Source organism: Pseudorasbora parva, chromosome 1 (assembly GCF_024679245.1).
Source record: "Pseudorasbora parva isolate DD20220531a chromosome 1, ASM2467924v1, whole genome shotgun sequence".
In the NCBI taxonomy this organism is placed as follows: Eukaryota; Metazoa; Chordata; class Actinopteri; order Cypriniformes; family Gobionidae; genus Pseudorasbora; species Pseudorasbora parva.
The window spans coordinates 22673843-22693632 of NC_090172.1; the positions used below are offsets into that span (position 1 = coordinate 22673843).

Sequence of the window (19790 nt, forward strand, 5' to 3'; positions counted from 1 at the left end):
TTGAACTGGATCCTCCTTCAAGCACAATGGATTATGGCCAATATTAGTGGTTAAGAGTGTGCAAGTATCCACACTTTTTGAAAATACTGGAAATAAATTAGACCATCCAAAGACTTATGGCATATGCTTTTCAACATATTATGCTTTGGAACAATCTTATCTCACATACTATTTAGAATAGATAGTATGCATACTGCGACATAGGGTAGGTGGAGTATGAAAAAAGGAACGGCACATTTGGTGCAGACCCAATATGGTTTGGTTTAATTTGGTTGGTGTGCACAAACATAATGTACCCGAGTCTGGTTGTGAAGATGGTCTCCAATGGGTCACAGTTGTTCGCTAACAGATTTTGGCGACTTTATGTTTATCCTTGAGTAGTTCCGATTTCTTTCCCGAGCTGGTGGGTCTCTTTCCACTGATATAACTGTGATCACGTCCACATGTTCCAACAGCTGAGGTGAAGAATTAGCACAGTTACTGAATAGCCCTTTGTTGAAATCATGTTCACTCTCCTAAGCACTGATTCAGCAGCCTAGCTCTGGCACAACACTTCATTCTTCAAATACCTGTAACAAATGTAACTTGCATATTTCAATCAACACTTTAGTCTATATGTACACTGTAAAAAATATCCTGTTGAATTTAGGCTGAAAAACAAAACTTCTTTAATTCACCATAATAAAAAAATGGTAACAAAGTTTTAGGTATTACAGTATGGGATACTGGTGCCTGTATATTTTACAATTTATATTTAATTGTGATATATTGTAATTTGTTAGCATGCCAATACTTAAACTGTTAATATTCACTGTAAGATTGACAGCAATTCATATTTACTTGCAAAAAAAAAGAAAAAAAAAAAGATTTTAACAGTATTTTACAATAAAACCATATATGGTAAAGTAAGTACAGCTAATGTACAGTCTATAGAATGTTATACAAACAGTGACTCCTTTTTTGTCTTTTCACAGGCTCTCTACACAACTGTCCAGATGGGTTGCAGTTGCTGTAGGATGATAAAAAGGTAAGACTGAAGGTATAAATAGTAGATATTCTTTATTCTCAAGTATTCTGAAGATCCAAATATTTCTCACATAGCTGCTGTTAACAGCAAAGTCATTTGAGAGTTTGTAGTCTCTCAAAAGCTGACCTGAGATCAGTTTTTGGTTGAAACTGTGATTAAGCAATGCTCTGTTCTCTGCCAAGGGATGTATTCCTTTAGTTTATACCTTACACTTCAAAATATATGTAGGTTGTTTTGATACAAAGAGTTTAATTCACAGTAAACACACAGATTCACACTCTCAAACTGCCCTTTAATTGCTCAGAATGTCACATTTCTGGGCTTAGCTTGAGCTGCAAGAATTGCCTCATGCAAATACTACAAATACATGCTTTCTTATGGCATTTAACATTAGCGTGCAGTCTAATTGGCTCTGTGTCAGATCTGCTGAACAACACCCACACATTTGAACTCGATTTAATATGATATAAAAGTAAACAATTCTAAGATGGTACACAAAATAATAATTTTGATACCACAGGCACATTTTCACATACTTCAGGGGGTCCAATCCTGCTCCTGCGAGGCCACCTAACCCTAATTAAACACACCTGAACCATGTAATTAATGTCTTATGGATCACACAAAACATCCAGGTTGTTTTTTGGAGTTTGGCACTTTCAAGAGCAGAATTGGAAACCCCTGACGTACTGTTTGCATTTGCATATAAGTTGTTAAACTTCCTCAAAATGTATTATTACTGTCAGAGCCGTGGCATAGTGGATTGAGCACAACCTCAAGACACAAATTAAGACACAAGTGTAGCTGGCTTATGAGGAGCCAGGTTCGAGTCCGACTGTGATCTGATTCTACTTTCCTATCTGCATTCTTCTGTTTTATAAAATAACATGCAAAAATTAATAAATAACTAAAATGTATTATTGTTTCATACAAGGTTGTAACCATGTATTATGGTGCTTTTCCACTACATGGTGCAGTTTGGTATGGCTCGATACGGTTCACTTAAATAGTACAACCTCGGTTGAGGTGGTGTATAGATCTAATTGGTTTATTTAAAGGAATTAAATGATTAAAATGGATTTACGGAATTATAAAGAAAAATAAATAAGAATGCTAAAGTTCCAGTTCTGTAGTTATGAAGTAAACTATGTGCAAATAATATGCACACATCCACTCTTTATTTTCATCTGCCTAATATGTAAAAATGCAAAGCGATTCTCGCCACGTCAAATTCAGTTATGATTTACAGTCATTTTTAAATTCAAAATGGTGAAATTTCATAAAAAGTGTCGTTTACATCACTTGATATTACTGTTGGTCTCTTTTTTTTTTTTTTTTTTTTTTTCTTCGTTAAACAGCGGCAACTTCCCCCAGTTTCTCTTGAAGCCAATACGAAAGTGGCTTAAAGGGGTGGTTGCATGCAATTTCAGTTGTTTACCTTTAGTTAGTGTGTAATATTGCTGCTTGAGCATAAACCGTATCTGCAATGTTACAGCGCTGAAAGTTTAATGCAAACGGAGATATTGTCTTTTAAAGTTATGGCAGTTTATTGCCTACAAAAACGGCCGGTTTGGACTACAACGAGCTTCTTCCTGGGTCGGTGACATCATAAACTCTTGCTAGTCACCGCGGATGTGACTTCTGGCTGTAATGGTAAGGGACATGGCGTTTCCGGACAACCTGTGCTTGGCACTTCAGCCAATAAAAATACATGAAACCAGTGGCGAGGCCAGACATTTTTAACTGAGTGGACCTTGGTGGAATAGGGTGGACCTCAATGACTACTCTCAAATTACACAAATTTAACAATATGGGACAAAATCACTTGACAGTAAATATAAGCTATATATGATTTATTTTTTGCCAACAAATTCATATAATTCATATATACAAAATTAATTTATAACAAGCAGCTACAAAGCCTATTGCAAGGAAGACAAATATAGATAGTGTGCTGCTATATGACCACTAACAAGACATCAGTGTTCAGTAATTGGGTTAATTTTAAAATGGAATAACCAGTTCTTGTCACTTATGCAACTCAGTATAACTGTTATCAAACATGTATTTGCAGCTTAACCTGTGAGAATTTCATCTTGTGTTATGCACCGTGGCCCGTGTTAAAAGTTTATTTCACTAGCAGACGTAAACTCATCTTCCCATCCCCTCAACAATACGTGATTGGCTAAACATTACTACTAAGCTTATTGATTGGCTGTTGCAATAAGGCAGTTACATGAAAATGTTTTCAATCAATTAAAATATTTAATCACAATTTAATCGCACATTTTTAGCAATTGTAAATCTAAAATTAAGTTTTTAATACTCTAATCAACATGAGTATGGACAAATATGCATGCTTTATGCAAATGTACATTTATTATTAGTGAAACCATACTTATTCAATAATAATCAATACAGCATGAAGATTAGACGTATCAAAGGTCATAGATGTTTATCTAAGAAATTGTTCATGTCTCTTAAGCCTAAACTTAAAAATTAAGTGTAAGTAGTGATTTCTCTCATTTTAAGAATATAAAGGGAGTTTTTACACTGGAAGTTTAATTCAGAGCAGGGCAAAGTTCGTATGAAAAATTGTTAATGTTTACCAGTGAGCGCACCAGAACCACACCAACAGGAGGAGGTCCATATTCAACGAGTAGGAATATAGTGCGGCCCCTTTAAGAGACTCCATATTCAACTGCCGGTATTTTGCGTGTGCGCGCCGAACTGGGCTGCGATTTACGTGGACAGTGTGAAGAACATGGACTCGGGAGCGCGCTTGTTCAGGAAAGTAACCTGTGCATTCGTTCTAGCCGATTGTAATGTATTTAGTTCAATAAAACACGTGTACTGTAATCGGTGATAATGATTTACCTCAGACATGAGCGAGAGTGAGCTGCAGTGCATCGCGCTCAGACTGCAGAGAATGCGCTCTGTGAAAAAAAACGCACTTTTCTTTCTGAAGTCTAATAAAAGTGAAACAAAAAATGTGCTAGCTTATGTGGTAGCTTATGTTGGCAATAACTGCTCTTTTGGTTTAGAATATTAATGTCAACCCTTTTCTTTCCCTGTTAATGTTTGGTGCTGCATCCTTTCCAACTACGGGCTATGCCACAGATCAAACAGAAAATGCGCGCTGCGTTAAAAAATTTAGTGTTGTTAAAATGAATTTGCGTTAACGTGTTATTAACATATTTGACAGCCCTATTTTTTTATGAAACTTTTTGTACGTGTTTAAGTGATTTGTGTTGTCACATAGGCATATTCTTTTCTGCTATCCCAAATTTTTTTTTTTTTTTTTTTGTCTGTTCTGATTTGGTGGGCCAGCCGTCAATCTGAGTGGGCCAGTGCCACCCTGGCCCTTATGTAGCCTCGCCCCTGCATGAAACTACATTTGGCCATCTAACCAATCTAAGACCATTGCGTTATTCAGAGCCAGGGACGTGCACAGGATTTTTGAGGGGCAGTTGCTCTGACCTAAAAAAGGGACCCCCCCCCCCCCCCCAACCGAAACCACCCACCCCACCCCCACCCCTCATGATCTGTCCAATTACATATTATTGTTATTGCCATTATCATTATTATTTCAATGCCCCCTAGTGGTATTTATGTTCTGCTCAGGAAAAATATTATAGGTGGGGCTATTTTTTTGCAGGGGGGTCTGGGGGTTTCTTCCCCAAGAATTTTTTTTATTTCGTAGATGTGATTTCCTGCATTTTGGTGCGTTTGAGGCCATTTCCCTTGCCTATACCAATAAAGAACTTAAACCAGTCAATATCAATAGTCTAATAAAAAAAGACAATATTAATTTAACTGCCATCAACAGTTTATGATCGTCCATTTGTCATACCTTTCCGACAACGTTAAGTCTCACCCGACAACGACGACAATCTCCTTCTAGTGCCGCTCATGCAGGCTCAGCCAAGGCGGTTAGAAGGATTTTGGGGGCCCCAAGCAAAATGGACATGGCTAACTTTCTACAGCTAAACGGGTAATGATTAAAAAATGTTTGTAAAACTTTAAGAAACCATTTTTAAAACATCTATAAACATTACATAGATAGACAGACCAAATATTCCTAACACTTTGTTAAGGGTTACTAGTTGGTTTGTAAACTGTCTATAAACATTATCTGGATGGTTATTATGAAGTTGCAACAGATGACTATAATACCTGTTAAATAGTTAATAAACAGTAACAGTAAAACATGTGGGTTGTCCTGATACTGTACTTCAAAATGCAACAGTGTAAACATTTCCACACAGAATAAAGTAACTGTTCAAGATCCATTGGTAACTTATAAAAATAATATCATATTTGCATAAACTGTTACTACCATATATCCCGACACTAGCACATTAAGATAAGCTATGAAAAAAAAATCATGTTCCTCTGCCTCTTTCTGGTTAAATAATGTTTATAATAATAGTTAATGCTATATTAACTATTCCAGGTTATTTATGCATAGCATAAAAATAGTTAGTATAGCATGCTATGCCACTTTCATCAAAACCTATTACAAAGCTATAGCAATTTTATGTCATTAAATACGATAAACAGTTATTCTGGAACAGATCTGCGTCTTCCTTATCCAGTTAAAAAAAACATATTACAGTAAGTAACCGTATTCCATCCGTTTGAAAAAAAAGTTGCACTAACTGTTCGTTACAAGCAGCATTTGCCAGGCAGGTAACGTTAGCTAACATAAACATATTTTTGCTAGCCTACCTGCTGCAAACTTACACCATTTTTGTACAAATAAAGCTATTTTATATAGTGTAATTTATCACTTACCACTATCTTGTTTTTTCTCTTTTTTCTTTTCTGGCTTCCTAAAGCATAATTCCGCTTCATGATCGCCGAGGAGGTTTTGTATTTTGCCGGCAGCAGAGATTGCGTGGTTGGGTGGCTGTTGTCAGCGACGACTGAGAGGGCCCTCTTGAGGGGGATTCCGATAACAGTGTCATTGCACTTTACTGCATTGACTATCAAAGGGGCGCTCAAGCAGTTTGTCGTTGCATTTTATTCTTAACCTGTCGCTGTCTTGAGGCCCCAGGCCAGCTCGTTGCCCCAAGCAATTGATTGACTTTCACTTTCGGACGGGTACCCGAATATGGAAGTGAACGAGGCTTTGCGATTTTTTTTTTTTTTTTTGTATCTAGGCCTACGTGAAATTCTGCATCCATTGTACGATTTTTTTATTTATTTTTTTCCACCTCGGAAGGGCAACGTGAGTCGAGAAGGGCATATGGGCAGTTGCCCGGGCAACCTGAGCAACCCCCCTGTGCACGTCCCTGTTCAGAGCGATGGGCTTCATTGGAGCAAGAAGCAGACGAGCCGTTCAAAGGACACTGGAGACAGTGGTGTGGAATAAAGTTCAAATATAAGGAAAATACGGTTTTTAGAAAATAAAGTATTAAGACATTTCATACTGCACCCCATAAACACAATCAAGCCTAGAAAGAAAAGAAAAAAACGGATCCAGCCCTTTAAATTGCAATGCATCGACTGGCTGCTAGGAACAGGCTCCAGAAGGGAGCAGAATCTCATTGAGCCCCATGTTAAAATTCCCAACTTTAGCATAGTTTTCCTTCACAGCATAAAAGGAAAATGTTTACAGCCTGATACAAATTTTGGTTTTGGACTAAATAGCTAATTTGACCCTTCATGACAACTGTGAAGGGGGTGAATTTTTTTTTTCTTTAGAACTCATTCGTTTACATTATATAAAGCCTTTGCATAATTAAGAGAGTGGCCACTTTGAGTGATAGGTGGATTGCTGTTTGTCTGCTGTCTGTTAGTCATCACGCCACTTCAGCTTCACCCATGTCCCAACTTTTTGCCCATTGTCATATCTGTGAGCGCTTGGCCTAGAAATCTAGGCGCACTCTAGAAGCAGCAAATCTAATGTGCAGTCAGGGCGTCTAGCAACTCTCCGTTGGCTTGCAAGCTGGAAAAACCAATCTCTGGTCGGGCCAATCACATCATGTATAGAGTCGCTGGGCGGGCTTAACATAATGATGACAGAGTTGTGACGGTTCCTCGTGTTACTTGTAAACACAGAAGCTGGTGAACAGCAGTCTTTCGAACCAGCTTTGGCTGCGACTTTGGAAGACTTGGAGTAAAGCTTTTCTTTGAGAAATGAACAAAGAACGCCATTGAAGTCATTCTTAAAAAAGGAAGATGTGCTCTGAATTTTGTTGAACAGATACGGCAAAAATGTAATCTATCAACTAGCTCCGCTAAATCTTCTTCATTGCTCTGGTTTGTTGTAGCGCTATCCGATTGCTTGCAGAGGGACTTTCAAAGACAACCCTTTATCCCCTCCCCCGGATGGAGCCCTGCCAACAATGTGTTCCCAGACCAACATCTTGATGTGGGTCTGACTTGTCAGGCTAGGAGTGAAGTGCTGCCAAGATGGCTCAACCCTACTTTTACACTTCAGAACTGCTCTTCAGAATCCTATGGTTGACGTCACGGAGACGTACATATTTTTTTTTACAGTTTATATGGGCATCTCACTCATTCTGATAGTGACGAGCGCTATTAGACTGCTGAGGCAGACCAACCTAAAATGTTTACTTTTGTCATCCTAGTAACAAACAAAGCTGTTTGTAAAGATGGGCTCAGACTTGAGTTTTTAAATCCTTACAGATTATTATAACATCTGGTGGCATCACTCGCATAAGGAGAATCTTCAGCTTTTTTCTCTCAAACATGGACACAACAAGATTTAAAAACATTTGCGCATCTCACACTACAAGATATTATTAAGATGATCATGCCAGGACGAGCACCTCACGTGATCTCATGAAGAAGCAGGTGTAAACACGTACGTAGCAGATCGTCATTCAACAGGTGATGTTTACATTTGCTAGCTGCTTTCTACACTCACCTGGTTTGTTCAAAACCAAGGCCATTTCTCCTCTGCTCCTCTGTCTTTTCGGTTGTCACGTTTTCGAAGACACATTATAGGCCTACAAATAGAGGTGTTGTTGCAACACTCCACACGCCGTTCCGCCATCTCCACTGTTTGACAGACCCGCACACAGCAGCTTGTTTCGCGGTCGCAGTGCTCTCAGTCACTTCTCTCATTCGCTATTGTAAAAAAACTGATATAATCATCCATATTTAAAATCATTAAAGCTACAATGTGTGATATTTTCCACCATTTAGCGGTGAAAAGGTATATGACCATCCAGTGAATATTAGTTGCTGTCCCTCTCAATTCCGATTTTGTTTTAACTCCTATGGTGGCTGATTTAGTCCAAGATGAACATGGCTTCCAGTTCGACCTCGTCCATGAGTGTTCCTTCAAGTGATGAGGTTATTTTAGAAAACTATTATAATTTGCAGTTATATAATTTGTCAGTTAACATGTAGGTTATGACATTTTATGTAAAATTAATAATAGTTTTTTTTTTTGTTTTTTTGGTTTTTTTTTTTTTTTACCATTCATTGCTAACATCAGCTATCAGGTTCTAAGATGAATGCAAGCTAATCTTAGTAAAGTAACTTTTATCAGTGCTGTCGTTATTCTGTACATTGTACGACATCACTAAGGCAAAGTTTACATTGTAGGCTATATCATTTTCTCCGTGAGCAGAGATCAGTTGATGTGACGGAGGTGCGAGGGAGAGCTAGAGGTACGCGAAAGGCAAAGCTTGAATTTACAGGTATGTCCCTCTTTGGCTAATGTACTTTCAAGATGGAGGAGCAACATGGGGACCGGCATTCGAACCCCTCACCCGTATGTATTTTCAATGGCATATTATAAACTTACGAGAATTACTTTATTACTTGAAAGAAGTAAATATACGTAAATGAGCACATATATTTTTGAAAGAACTTTGTGTTTTTAGCTTAGAATAAACTAAAAAAGTTACACAGTGTAGCTTTAATACCAAACATGTTTGCCATTTCTAATCATTCAGGGGCTTGTCCCCCTCAATGTCTATGGTTGTTACGTCCCTGGTTTCATACATTGTTCATGTTTAGTAAAATTGTAGTGACCAATTTTCTTCAACTTGAAGTCAGATCTTTAAACCTCACAAAATCAACTTTGCATTGAGTTGTGGGCAATATTAGGTGAAAAGATGCACTTATATGAAAATCCACTGGGAAAAGTATGCAGTCTGGGAACTGTTTAGGGTGGATAATGTGAAAAGTTCCCAGGCTTTTCTTGCATTATGTCAGATCTTTCTTCGGATAAACATTAGCATTCTACTCTGTTGCAACTTCTGTCAAAAAAAACAGCCCTCATTACTAGTAGGCTGTGTGTGTGTGTGTGTTGTTTTATGTGGGTAATGTTTACGAAGGGTAAAGTATGTTATCCTGTCAGGTAGAGTGGAAAATTCCATTTCATCCACCCTGAAACTGTTAATCTGAAATGGATTTTAGCAGAGATGGGGGCCCAAACATGTGGAGAATTTATGATGAATGTCTATAATGAAAATGGTCTCGTGATGCATTGTTTGAAATGCACTAAATGTATTGAACATGACAGCGGAGACACAAGGACAGACATATAAACACATGAACATCTTTTGAGTTTGACATTGGCTGAATATCATGAAGAAAGCCTCTCTTTTTTCATGTGGGTTTTCGGCAGGGCAAAGGGTGTGAAAAACAGAAGGATCTCAGCAGGAAGTGTCTGACACAAATACACCAGGCACACTTTGACACACTTTGACTTACTTGACACACACACACACACACAAAGGTTTTTGATGCAGGTCTTTCCTTCTCTTGTTTTCACAATTCTTGTTCTCTCCCTATTTACTGCCTGTAATTTGGTGTAAAGATAGAAATGGAAATGTTATGTGATAAGGTGGAAAAACAAATCCCTAAAAGAGGAAACAGGACACAATACAATGTTATCACTCCTAGATCTGTTTTTTTTTTACAAATGTCGTTTCGCTACACTGACTGTGCTTTCGTCAGTAAGGCAGTTTGCCTGTGCTATGCAAATTATGAGTGCATTGAAACGTCCTGCACATATCAGGTTATAAACCTCCCCCCACCCTGCCAGAATTTTTTTGTTGTCGTTGAAAAAGGCACCACATTTTGTATGTGATGACGAAATTGACTACCAGTGAGAATTTATATAGATGAATATTTGGAATGACAGTCAAGATTGTACGGGGGATAAATGGATAACAGTTGGGTTTGCTTGTGTATTTTTTAAAAAAAAATACTCTGCTTCAAGGCCAACAATTGGTCAACCACTAGACTATGTTTGACTTTTATATCTTATATGACTGGTTATTTAGTCTTTAATTGAATCCAAACTGGATTATAATTGAATTAATTTTATTAAACCCTCTCCTCTGTTTCAGTTACATCTATGATCCCTCAGTCCCTGTAGATGTTCCTGGTCGAAAGCGGGACCCCACCACCAGCTCTCTGTATCAGTCTCACACATTCCCGGAGGAGGCGGACAACACCCACAAGAAGCAGGGCTTCCACAACCTGGGGTACAGCACCCAACCCAGCCCAACCAAACTCGACATAGACAACAACCACATCAACCGGCTCCATGCTAATATTCCAGGGGAGCAGATCCGATCGAGCCCAGCTGAGGATGACCCGAGCCTTTACATCCTCCAGCCTGGAGGCGAGGGGACGCCCATAAAAGCCGCCCCAAACTTACGCACCAGCCAACCCATACAAAATGAGTCGATGTTGGGAACGGAACCGGGTAAGAGAGAGGAGCGATTCCGAGACTCCGGCCTGGGCGGCGGGGGGATAACAGAAGGGACGGACGGATCGGACGGTTATCCCTATGGACAAGAGGAAGAAGACGAGGACAGGAAGAGCAGGCTGGCCGGTACTCCGGACACAGCCGATGAGGAAAGCGTGCTGTCTGTGGACATGCACACCAGCAGTACAAGCCTCTCCTCAGCAGACACAAAGCTCATGATAGAGGACAGAGAAAAGCAAGAACCCTCGATTGCGATAGGAGAGCAAGAAAGAGAGAAAGAGATAGATTGTGTGAGCGTCACTGAATCAATGGTGGCCGAGGCCTTAGCCGCCCTGGACGCAGCGACCGCAGGAGAGGATTCTGAGTGACGGTCAAACGACTACATGGGAGATTTCCATACTCACTCTCTCACTCGCTCTCCGCATTTGAATACAGCCAAATAATCGCACACATAAATTGAAGCTTTCCTACAGTCTGCATGTAGGTACTTTTATTTTGAATGGAAAAAAAATCAAGACTGGGTAACAGGAACTGCTGCTTGTTTACACAACAAAAACGGACTATTTATGAGATGTACTTGAGCAAATGAAGGTCATCTGTGCAATATAGAGGAACGGACAAACTCTATTCTCAGACCAAACAGACCAGACTCCTGAGTGTTTTTCCTCAGAGCTGTTGTGTACACAGTATAATAATGAAATGAGCTCTGTTTCTTATTGTCCTCTCCTCCTGTAGCTTCTGTGTGGAGGCCCGGCTAAATCAAAGCACTACATCATTATTTTCATACATTTTCTATACAAAGAAGTGGTGAAAAGCAAATAAGCCAGTGTCCTGGTGTGGGGTTACTTCTGTGCTTAATGCACTTTTAGAGATGTTATATAATTATCAAACTGCTTAATACAGTGAAATCAAGCTCACCCAACAGGATCAATATGCTATTTCTTGCTTGTTACACTGTGAATATATCATATACACTCATAGAGCTGTAGGACGACATGTGCTTTATTTGTATGCATAAATGTACAGCACAAAATGCAAGAAAATCATGGGTGAGTCTCATGAAAACAGATTTCAACCTGACATAAAAATGGGAAATTATATTTGGCATAAAAAGGCATATTTATTCTGGGTTTGTAATTAAATATTTTGATGTAAAAAAAATACAATCATGATGTATACCTAATTTACAATATAAGTAATATATTTGGAGACTTTTGACAGTGCAGTGCAAGAAAATCTGAGGGGGAACATTTAATTTTCATGAAAATAAACTAAATTCTTGTGTTTTTCCTTTAGATTTTGAAATCTGATCCATTCATGATACATTTTGTGAGATTCACCCTTGTATATTTCTGTTGATGGTGCACTGTGGGCTATTAGGGTTCGAAAATGGGAGCGTGTAGAGTGGGATCAGGCCAATGATGGTAGTTGATGCTCTACGCTCAGGGGTTATGCGCTAAACTAGTCCTGGTTAACTATCAGAGGCCTGATGAAAAGAACCTTACTCTGATCACCTAATATAACTTATCTCATGCAGACATTCCTATACATTAGATTAAAAAAAACAAATGTACCCCCCCCCCCCCATTTACAACATGACATTTATTTAACTTTTTTATTTCCACGGTACTTTATGAAGGTCCTTGTTTTTATTTGATGAAGGTCATTAAGTATTTCCAAATGTTTTACCAAGTATGCATTGGTTGAACGTTATGTATTGGTCAAAATCATTTCTTTTAAACCTGTTAATTAGTAAACGTTACTGACAGGAAGTGATTTTCTAATGACATAGCACTATGCCTGCATTGAATGATTTGAATCTATTGCACATTCACAGTAATACACTGTTTATATTCCATTCTTTTTGCCTTTTACCAGAGGACTAAATTGTCACATGAACCCGGGGAAAATAAAAACAATGCGCTAAATCATAAGACTTGCGATGCAATCTGTTGACATTTCTGTCTTGTGGCTAATGTTGCCATAGGGCCTCATATATAATCTAATCATATCTCCCTCCAGACCTCACTGGACAGTATAAGACGTGTCCTGAAGTATGTGTATGACTTTTATATTGTGCTGAAATCCAAAGAGATCACATATTGAAAATTGTGAGGTTTGTACAGTTCTACAAAGGCCTGATTATAAAATATTAAAACATGATTAAGATGCAGATGAATCCTTTTATTTTCAGACGAGTGCGAGGGTGAAAATAAACCGTGCTTGACTGTATATTATAAACTTTGTTTCAAAAGATTTTAATTGTGGAGTTTTTTTTTTGGGCCCTGTGAGCTAAGAGTTCTTTTTTAAATCCATCCATCCCTTTTTAAAAAATGTTTTACCTCACATTCATTGTCACTGATTTTGCACCCTTTTTTTTATGATTTGCTCTTTTTATATATTTATGCTTTGATCTTTGATATCTAAGGGTAAATGTCTCACTTTCTTCTTTTAACAGTACAAGAGGTTATTTTATGACATCGTGTTTAGCATATAAGAGAGCTGCACATAATTCTATCTGGTTTGATTGACGAGAGAGCGAGTTGTATCATTTGTGTAACTGTGGAGTGAGCCCTCATTTATGTTGCTCAGCCCCAGAATATTATCAAAAACTGGCCAAAACGATCAAACAACTGAAAGGAACAGAGAATTGTATATGCTATGGCAGGTTGCTGCAAAACTGTGGCAATTCAAATGTGATTGAATATTATTGAATTCCACTAATGGACCAATGATGTAGATATATAACAGAAACCAACTTTCAAGGTGAGGTTTTAGCAAAAAAGTCAAAATACCAAAAGCTTAATTGTTTTTTAAACCCCCAAGGTTAAAACTGACTCTGTATGCCAATGAAAATATGGTTATTCAAATTTCAAATAATGAGCCTTCAATATTTTTCTAGAAGTTTCTGCTCCATCTTAAGCATCTCAGGATGAGAATATATTAAATAATAAAATAACATAGGTTGGGGTCAGTAAGATTTGTGTAATTCTTTTAAAAATAGTATCTAATGTTTACCAAGTGCATTTGATCAAATACAGAAACTGTGAAATATTCATTTTAACATCATTACTCTAGTCACATGATCCTTCAGAGATCATTCTAAAATGCTGATTTAGTGCTTAATTTATTATCAATGTTGACAACAGTTGTGATGCTTAATAAGAAAAAAAAAGTGGAAACTAAACATGTAAAATGCATATAAGGCAGTTTTTGCATTAACTACTAAATATAATTATTATAAAATTTTGTTTCTACTCGTTAAAACACAGAGGCCATAACATATTTTCATACATTAAACTTGCATAATAAATATATAGGCTAATATAGTGTATATATTTAGCGAAAGAGTTGATTTCACTAACAAACTAAAGCTGGACACTGAATGACTCGAGGTATGCTAAAAGCTACGTGATATTGTTTACAAGCCGTTTTATTGACGCCCTTGCGTGGTTAAAACACTGATTACACAATGTACGTTTCAGTAAGTTGTGCTGTATCTTTCAACATTCCTTCAAATGTTCATTTATGTTTATTCTGTAACGATCGCGCTACCTTGATAGCCTATATCGATTTGTCACTTATAGAAAGTAACAAAACAGAGCTTATGCAATTATTGGTGGTTAATGTTATGTGGTTTATGGGCTACAACCGCACCCCAAATTTAAAGGAACTGTATGAAATAAATGTACTTCAATTAATCATAAAATGCCCTGATATGTCACTAGACATTAAAAAATCATGTTCATTTCAAATACTTATATCACTGGCAACAGTAGTCCAGCCAGGATATTGTCATTTAAAAGTTGTTGTTGCAGCCCTCAACTGATGTTGATGTTGACATGTTGTGTTTTGGCCTGAAGCTCCGCCCTTCACCTATCTACCAATCACAAAGTCAGTAGTGTTTGGGCATCCGGGTTGCCAGATCTGCTCTAGTTACAGCAGCTGCAGCTACAAACGTTCCTGCTGGATCCTGCAGCCTATCTGGCAACCTCGAGTCAGGGGGGGAGGGGGGAGGGGATAGTGATTGCAGTACCAATCGTACATACACTTCCTTTAAAACAATTACTGAATGAAAGCAACGATTTTTTTTAAAACAAACGTTTACTGACCTGATTTAATTTAAGCCAGTATAGAAAATAGCGATGATTCAAAGTGTTATAAGTTAAATACACCATTTATAACAACAACTAAAACCCTGAATTCAGCACATTGTATCTGGCTGTTTGTACACAGCACAGACAACATAAAAGTAGCAGAATCAATCTGCAACACACGTCTCTTTAAGTCTGTGTGGGCTTGAGTTAATGATTTACAAATCCCAAAACATATCCAGACTAATAATACTCTACAGCAGGTTAACCATTTATTTTCTCCAGACTCGTACTGCACATTCTTGTTGCTTAATGATTCTTTTTTTTCCAAGAAATAGCCTACCCTGATGCTTAAAGTACAAAAATAGTCCTCAACTCACAAAAACAATGTGCATGATGGTCAAGGTCACACACACTTTCCAACAGGTCATGGTTAAGTAGGCAGGGCAGTCACGGAGAGATGGGAAATAATAGCCTTCAGCGTCTGAGTTTTGGAGCTGAAGGTCATTAGTGCCACACCAGTCACCTATTAACAAACCCCTACTGATCTAGAAAACTAGAAAAGATCCAAGGACTTCTCAGGGGCTCACTATGGGCGAAAGCTTAGAGAGTTTGCTGTGCTGAGAAAGTTGGAAGAACATACAGAAGTTAACGTTTCCAAGAATCCATAAAGCCATTACCTTTGAGCTACACCAACAAGTGTAGCAAAAGTGCAAGTACATTCTGTGTGGGAATCTGTGTTCTATCTTAACATGGAGATGATGTGGTTTTCAGGTAAAGCAGCAGCAAACCAAACAGTCCAATGTGTGTTTAATCTTTTTAATGTATATAAATTCTGGGTACAAAACTTTCAGTAAAATATAACAGCACATTCTTACTCATTTTCTTTTTACACATTCTTTACATTTCTTAAATTCTTGTCAGTTTTAGAAGTAACGGTACTAGAAGTGACCATTTCTGTACACGTTAAGATTTCAGGTCAATATAATTTCCGTCTGAATACATTTAGCTCAAATTTGATCATGAAGGCTATGGGCATCTTAATAATCCTTCCTGCACTTTAACAAGCTGGAAAAGATCATGAAGGCTCTGGGCATCTTAATAATCCTTCCTGCACTTTAACAAGCTGGAAAACCTCATACATCTAGAGGCCTACCTGTGCTCGAACAAAAATAAGGCAAAACATAAATCACTGGCACAATATCAAAATAATGAAAATATATTAATAAAAGGCAAAATACATTAAATTCCTTAAATATATTTATTGGAAAACTAGTTTTGGTTAAAATGTTCAGAACTATTAAAAGTATTTTATTGTTGCCCTTTTTGCCTATGGTTGGCACTAAAGCAAGGACACTTTTTTTTTTTGGAGGTGGCACACATTGTTTTGTTTTGTTCCCTAAGATAACAATAAATGTTAAGTATAGTGAAGGATACAGTCTTATCTATTGTATACGACCGACATTATATTTGTTTATGAATGATGTGGACACATGCAAGCTATACTGAATCATGAAACTAAGAATATTTAACATTTCTAAACTGTTGAGTGTTCGGCAGACTAGTGAAATGATCGCTGTGCTCTAAACTCATACTAATCCACATATCACCAAGCAATCTTCCAGTCATTTAAGTTGCGCTAGGATGATAAATAAATCTACTAAACATGCAATTTTACCTGATTAACAGAAAACCCTATTTAAGGGTAACAAAAAAACAAAAGGTGAAAAGGTGTATTTAGTGAAGAGATGGAAGCCCAGTCCATTTAAGACGATGGCAGGTTAAGAAAAAAGTTTGGTCTGGATTGTAACCAGTGAGACATTTCATGGCTCTGTTTTTCTGTGTTTATAACAGCTTGCAAAAAAAAAAAAAAAATTGAACAAAACGTTCCACTTCCTGGGAATAGCGAAGATCTCCCACCACGGCGCCAGGTTGGATTAACCATTGACGCGCTCATAGCCATTAACAAGTGCAAATGATGCCATCCACCACTGATAATGACGTGAGGATGTTTGAGAAAGGTTTGCATGGTGACCGGCTAATGTATATAAAACCGCTTCTGCTGCCTTTCCACGATTGACGTGTCACATGACGGATAATCCTTAAAAAAGTTCTCATTCATCATCCTCTTTTCCTCCTTCATTATCACATCTATCATTATCAGTTCGAGGCGTTTTCCCTTCTGGAAGCGTGACTTCTTCTGGATTAAAATCTTTTAAAAACGTCACCCGAGAAGCAGCTGGAACTTTACAGATGTCACTTTGCACCTCCTCCTTTCTCCTAAAAACAAACAATACACAAGACAAGGATAAAATATTACTTTTTAAACTCTATGGAGAGTTTGCTTAATGTGCATTAAGGTGCGGTCACATTTCTGCAAACTTTCCCAGGCAAAATGTTCCATTGTCAATAGTGTAGTGATGTATGAAGCAGAGCTCACACAGAAGTCACTTTAAAACCAAGCAGCTTTCAGGGTTCCCACTCTTTGTCAGTGATCATTTTCCAGGACATTTTTTATTTTACTACGATGAAAATAAAAGACAAGGATCACGCCAAATATTGCTCTCTTAAGTCTTTAAAAGGCGTACTTTTGGTAAGTTTATTGCCATGGGTTAACTATCAAAAGCTCTTAAATCATACACTATCCCTGCGTCCCAATTCGCATACTATCCATTCTAAATAGTATTCGAAAATAGAATTAGCATGTCCCAAATCATAGTATGCTGCAAAGAGTATTCCAAAGATACCCGGATAGTTTACTATTTCCGGTCAGAATTCGAACTCTAACGGCTGATATTGCCCACAACCCATTGGGAGTTGGACGAGGATTCGATAAGAACTACAAACACAGATACAAAGTGTTAAAACTACAAACATGGTGGACGTGCGAGTCTGACGGAGGTCTGTCTGTCTGCACAGAGGTTTAGATAAAGGAGTTTGAGTGATCCATTATCAGTATTTAACCTGACAAAAAGATATTTATTCAGTGTTGTCCACATTATATCTCACCTGAGCAGCACTATGAAGTTGAGTAATGACACGTTTGGCCATTAACTTTTAAATGCATCAATGTATTTAAACTGCAGACACATGAGGAGAGTCTCTGCATTAAAGACCCACACATGGCAGATCAACATGCGGCTACATTTCTCTCTGATACAGTAGGAGATTAATCTGAATGTGGAGGATTTGAACTGACGATGACTTACAGGGCAGTGACGGGATGCACATAACTAAGCGACAGAGTCCGTTATAGATGACGAAGTAGTATGTCCCAAAGCTTGCATACTTTTCTGCTACACACTCAAAAGTATCTACTTTTTCTTCACAAAAAGAGTACATACTTTTAGGACGTAGTATAAGTAGGCGAATTAGGATGCAGCATATGACTATGGAAGTTTGTTTCCGCTACAGAATAAAAAGAAAAGAAAAAAGGAAAGTGCACCTTTAAGTAAGTTGACTTTTTTGCACAATTGCGAGTTGAAAAGGTCAGTTGAGAAATTATAACTGACTTTAGGGTTCTGACTTTATAACACGCAATTCCGACTTTATAACACGAAATTTTGACTTTATAACACGCAATTGAGTTTATATAAAAATTATGTGATTAGGTAGCTGCTTACCAGCTCATTTGAGCAGTTAATAACATGTGGCAACACAAGACTAAACATTTCTCTCACGCGTCAAAACTCAGCATCCCTTCGCACTTTCTGCAACTAGTGGTAATCGTTCGGGTCAGTAAAACAAAAAAAAAGAAAAACAAAGAGCTTTTTAAAAAATAATTTTCCAGGACAGCAAGATTTTTCAGGTCATTTGCTCTAATTTTCCATGTTTTCCAGGGCTGGAAACATTTTCATCAATTTTCCAAGGTTTTAAGGTTTTCCAGGACGAGTGGGAACCCTGAGCTTTATGTTCATTACCTGGCAAATACGCATTAGCAATTTGAACCCGCAGCAAACTCCCAAACGTGTGCATTCCCATTGAAGTGACTGGATTTTGCCAACCAAAATATACTCGAACAACAATAAATGTGACTGAAACTTTAGGCCGTGTGTCCATCAGTGTTTTTTGCATTAGAGAAACTTACAGTGAGCTAAACATTCCTTCAAGCATTCATTTTCATTTTAATATCGTGGTAGTCTAGACAAAGATATGAAAAAACAGAGCAGCAAAATTAACATCCTCCATTGTTGTTTGTCGTGGCGCAATTAGCATGTGACAGTTGGTCAGTTTGGTATTTGTCAGCTGGGTAAAAAGTGACCGGCAAGTGCTGCGTTTTACCTATATATTTCCCCTCAGAGGTTACGTCACGCTGCTGCCATTTTTAAACACACAGTGCTCCCTTTGCAGACAATTGAAAACAAAAAATAAACAGTTTTTGGTGGACACGCGGCCTTAGCAATGACAGACCATCGTGAGGAAAAGTATGTTTTCTTCTACACTAAAGCCGCTCACCTGTGACTGTGATCCTGTGCTGCGTTCAGGGGCGTCAGTGGTAGAAGGTGAAGCAGGGACACTTCCATTAGGCTCAGTGATCAGCAACGTCCGTCGATCCCGGGCTGATTTGGGGTCACACTTTGTCACCCGGAATCTAGAGAAAGAAAGGAGGATTTAATGAGAACAGTGGACAAAGCCCAGACCTGAAACTTGTTTAGCACATTTGGAACAAAAGCAGTGAACCAGGGCCAGTCTAGGGGCCTATACTACACTCTCCCCCTGTGTATCGATACGACAGCCAGTCGAACCCTTCTCCGGCAGGATGACTCCGATCTTCACCCAGATGGAACTGGATAAATATTCTGAATGTTCCAATTCAATCTGACTTCTGAGCTGTAATGCTGCCTGAATCATAATCATGCACTGTTCATTCATTGGCCAGAGGAGAACTGGCACCCCCAGTTAGCCTGGTTTCTCCCGAGGTTTTTTCTCCATTCTGTCACCTGATGGAGTTTTGGTTCCTTGC

General features: G+C 38.2%; 2 protein-coding genes across 3 annotated transcripts in view; one reads left to right on the top strand and one right to left on the bottom strand.

Annotated features, from left to right (window-relative positions):
- Positions 1-12989, top strand: part of zgc:194930 (uncharacterized protein LOC557813 homolog) — a 31544-nt gene extending 18555 nt beyond the window's left edge. For both annotated transcript variants that reach the window (XM_067436066.1, XM_067436141.1), the window contains exons 2-3: positions 975-1027; positions 10369-12989. In XM_067436066.1, the coding sequence (XP_067292167.1) occupies positions 975-1027; positions 10369-11101 (786 nt within the window). In that variant the 3' untranslated portion in view covers positions 11102-12989. The remainder of the gene's footprint in view (positions 1-974; positions 1028-10368) is intronic.
- A 2641-nt stretch (positions 12990-15630) lies between these two features.
- rell1 (RELT like 1) overlaps positions 15631-19790 on the bottom strand; it is a 39109-nt gene continuing 34949 nt past the window's right edge. The window contains exons 5-6 of the mRNA XM_067457315.1: positions 19283-19418; positions 15631-17107 (exon numbers count right to left, since the gene is read on the bottom strand). Of these exons, the coding sequence (XP_067313416.1) occupies positions 17084-17107; positions 19283-19418 (160 nt within the window). The 3' untranslated portion in view covers positions 15631-17083. The remainder of the gene's footprint in view (positions 17108-19282; positions 19419-19790) is intronic.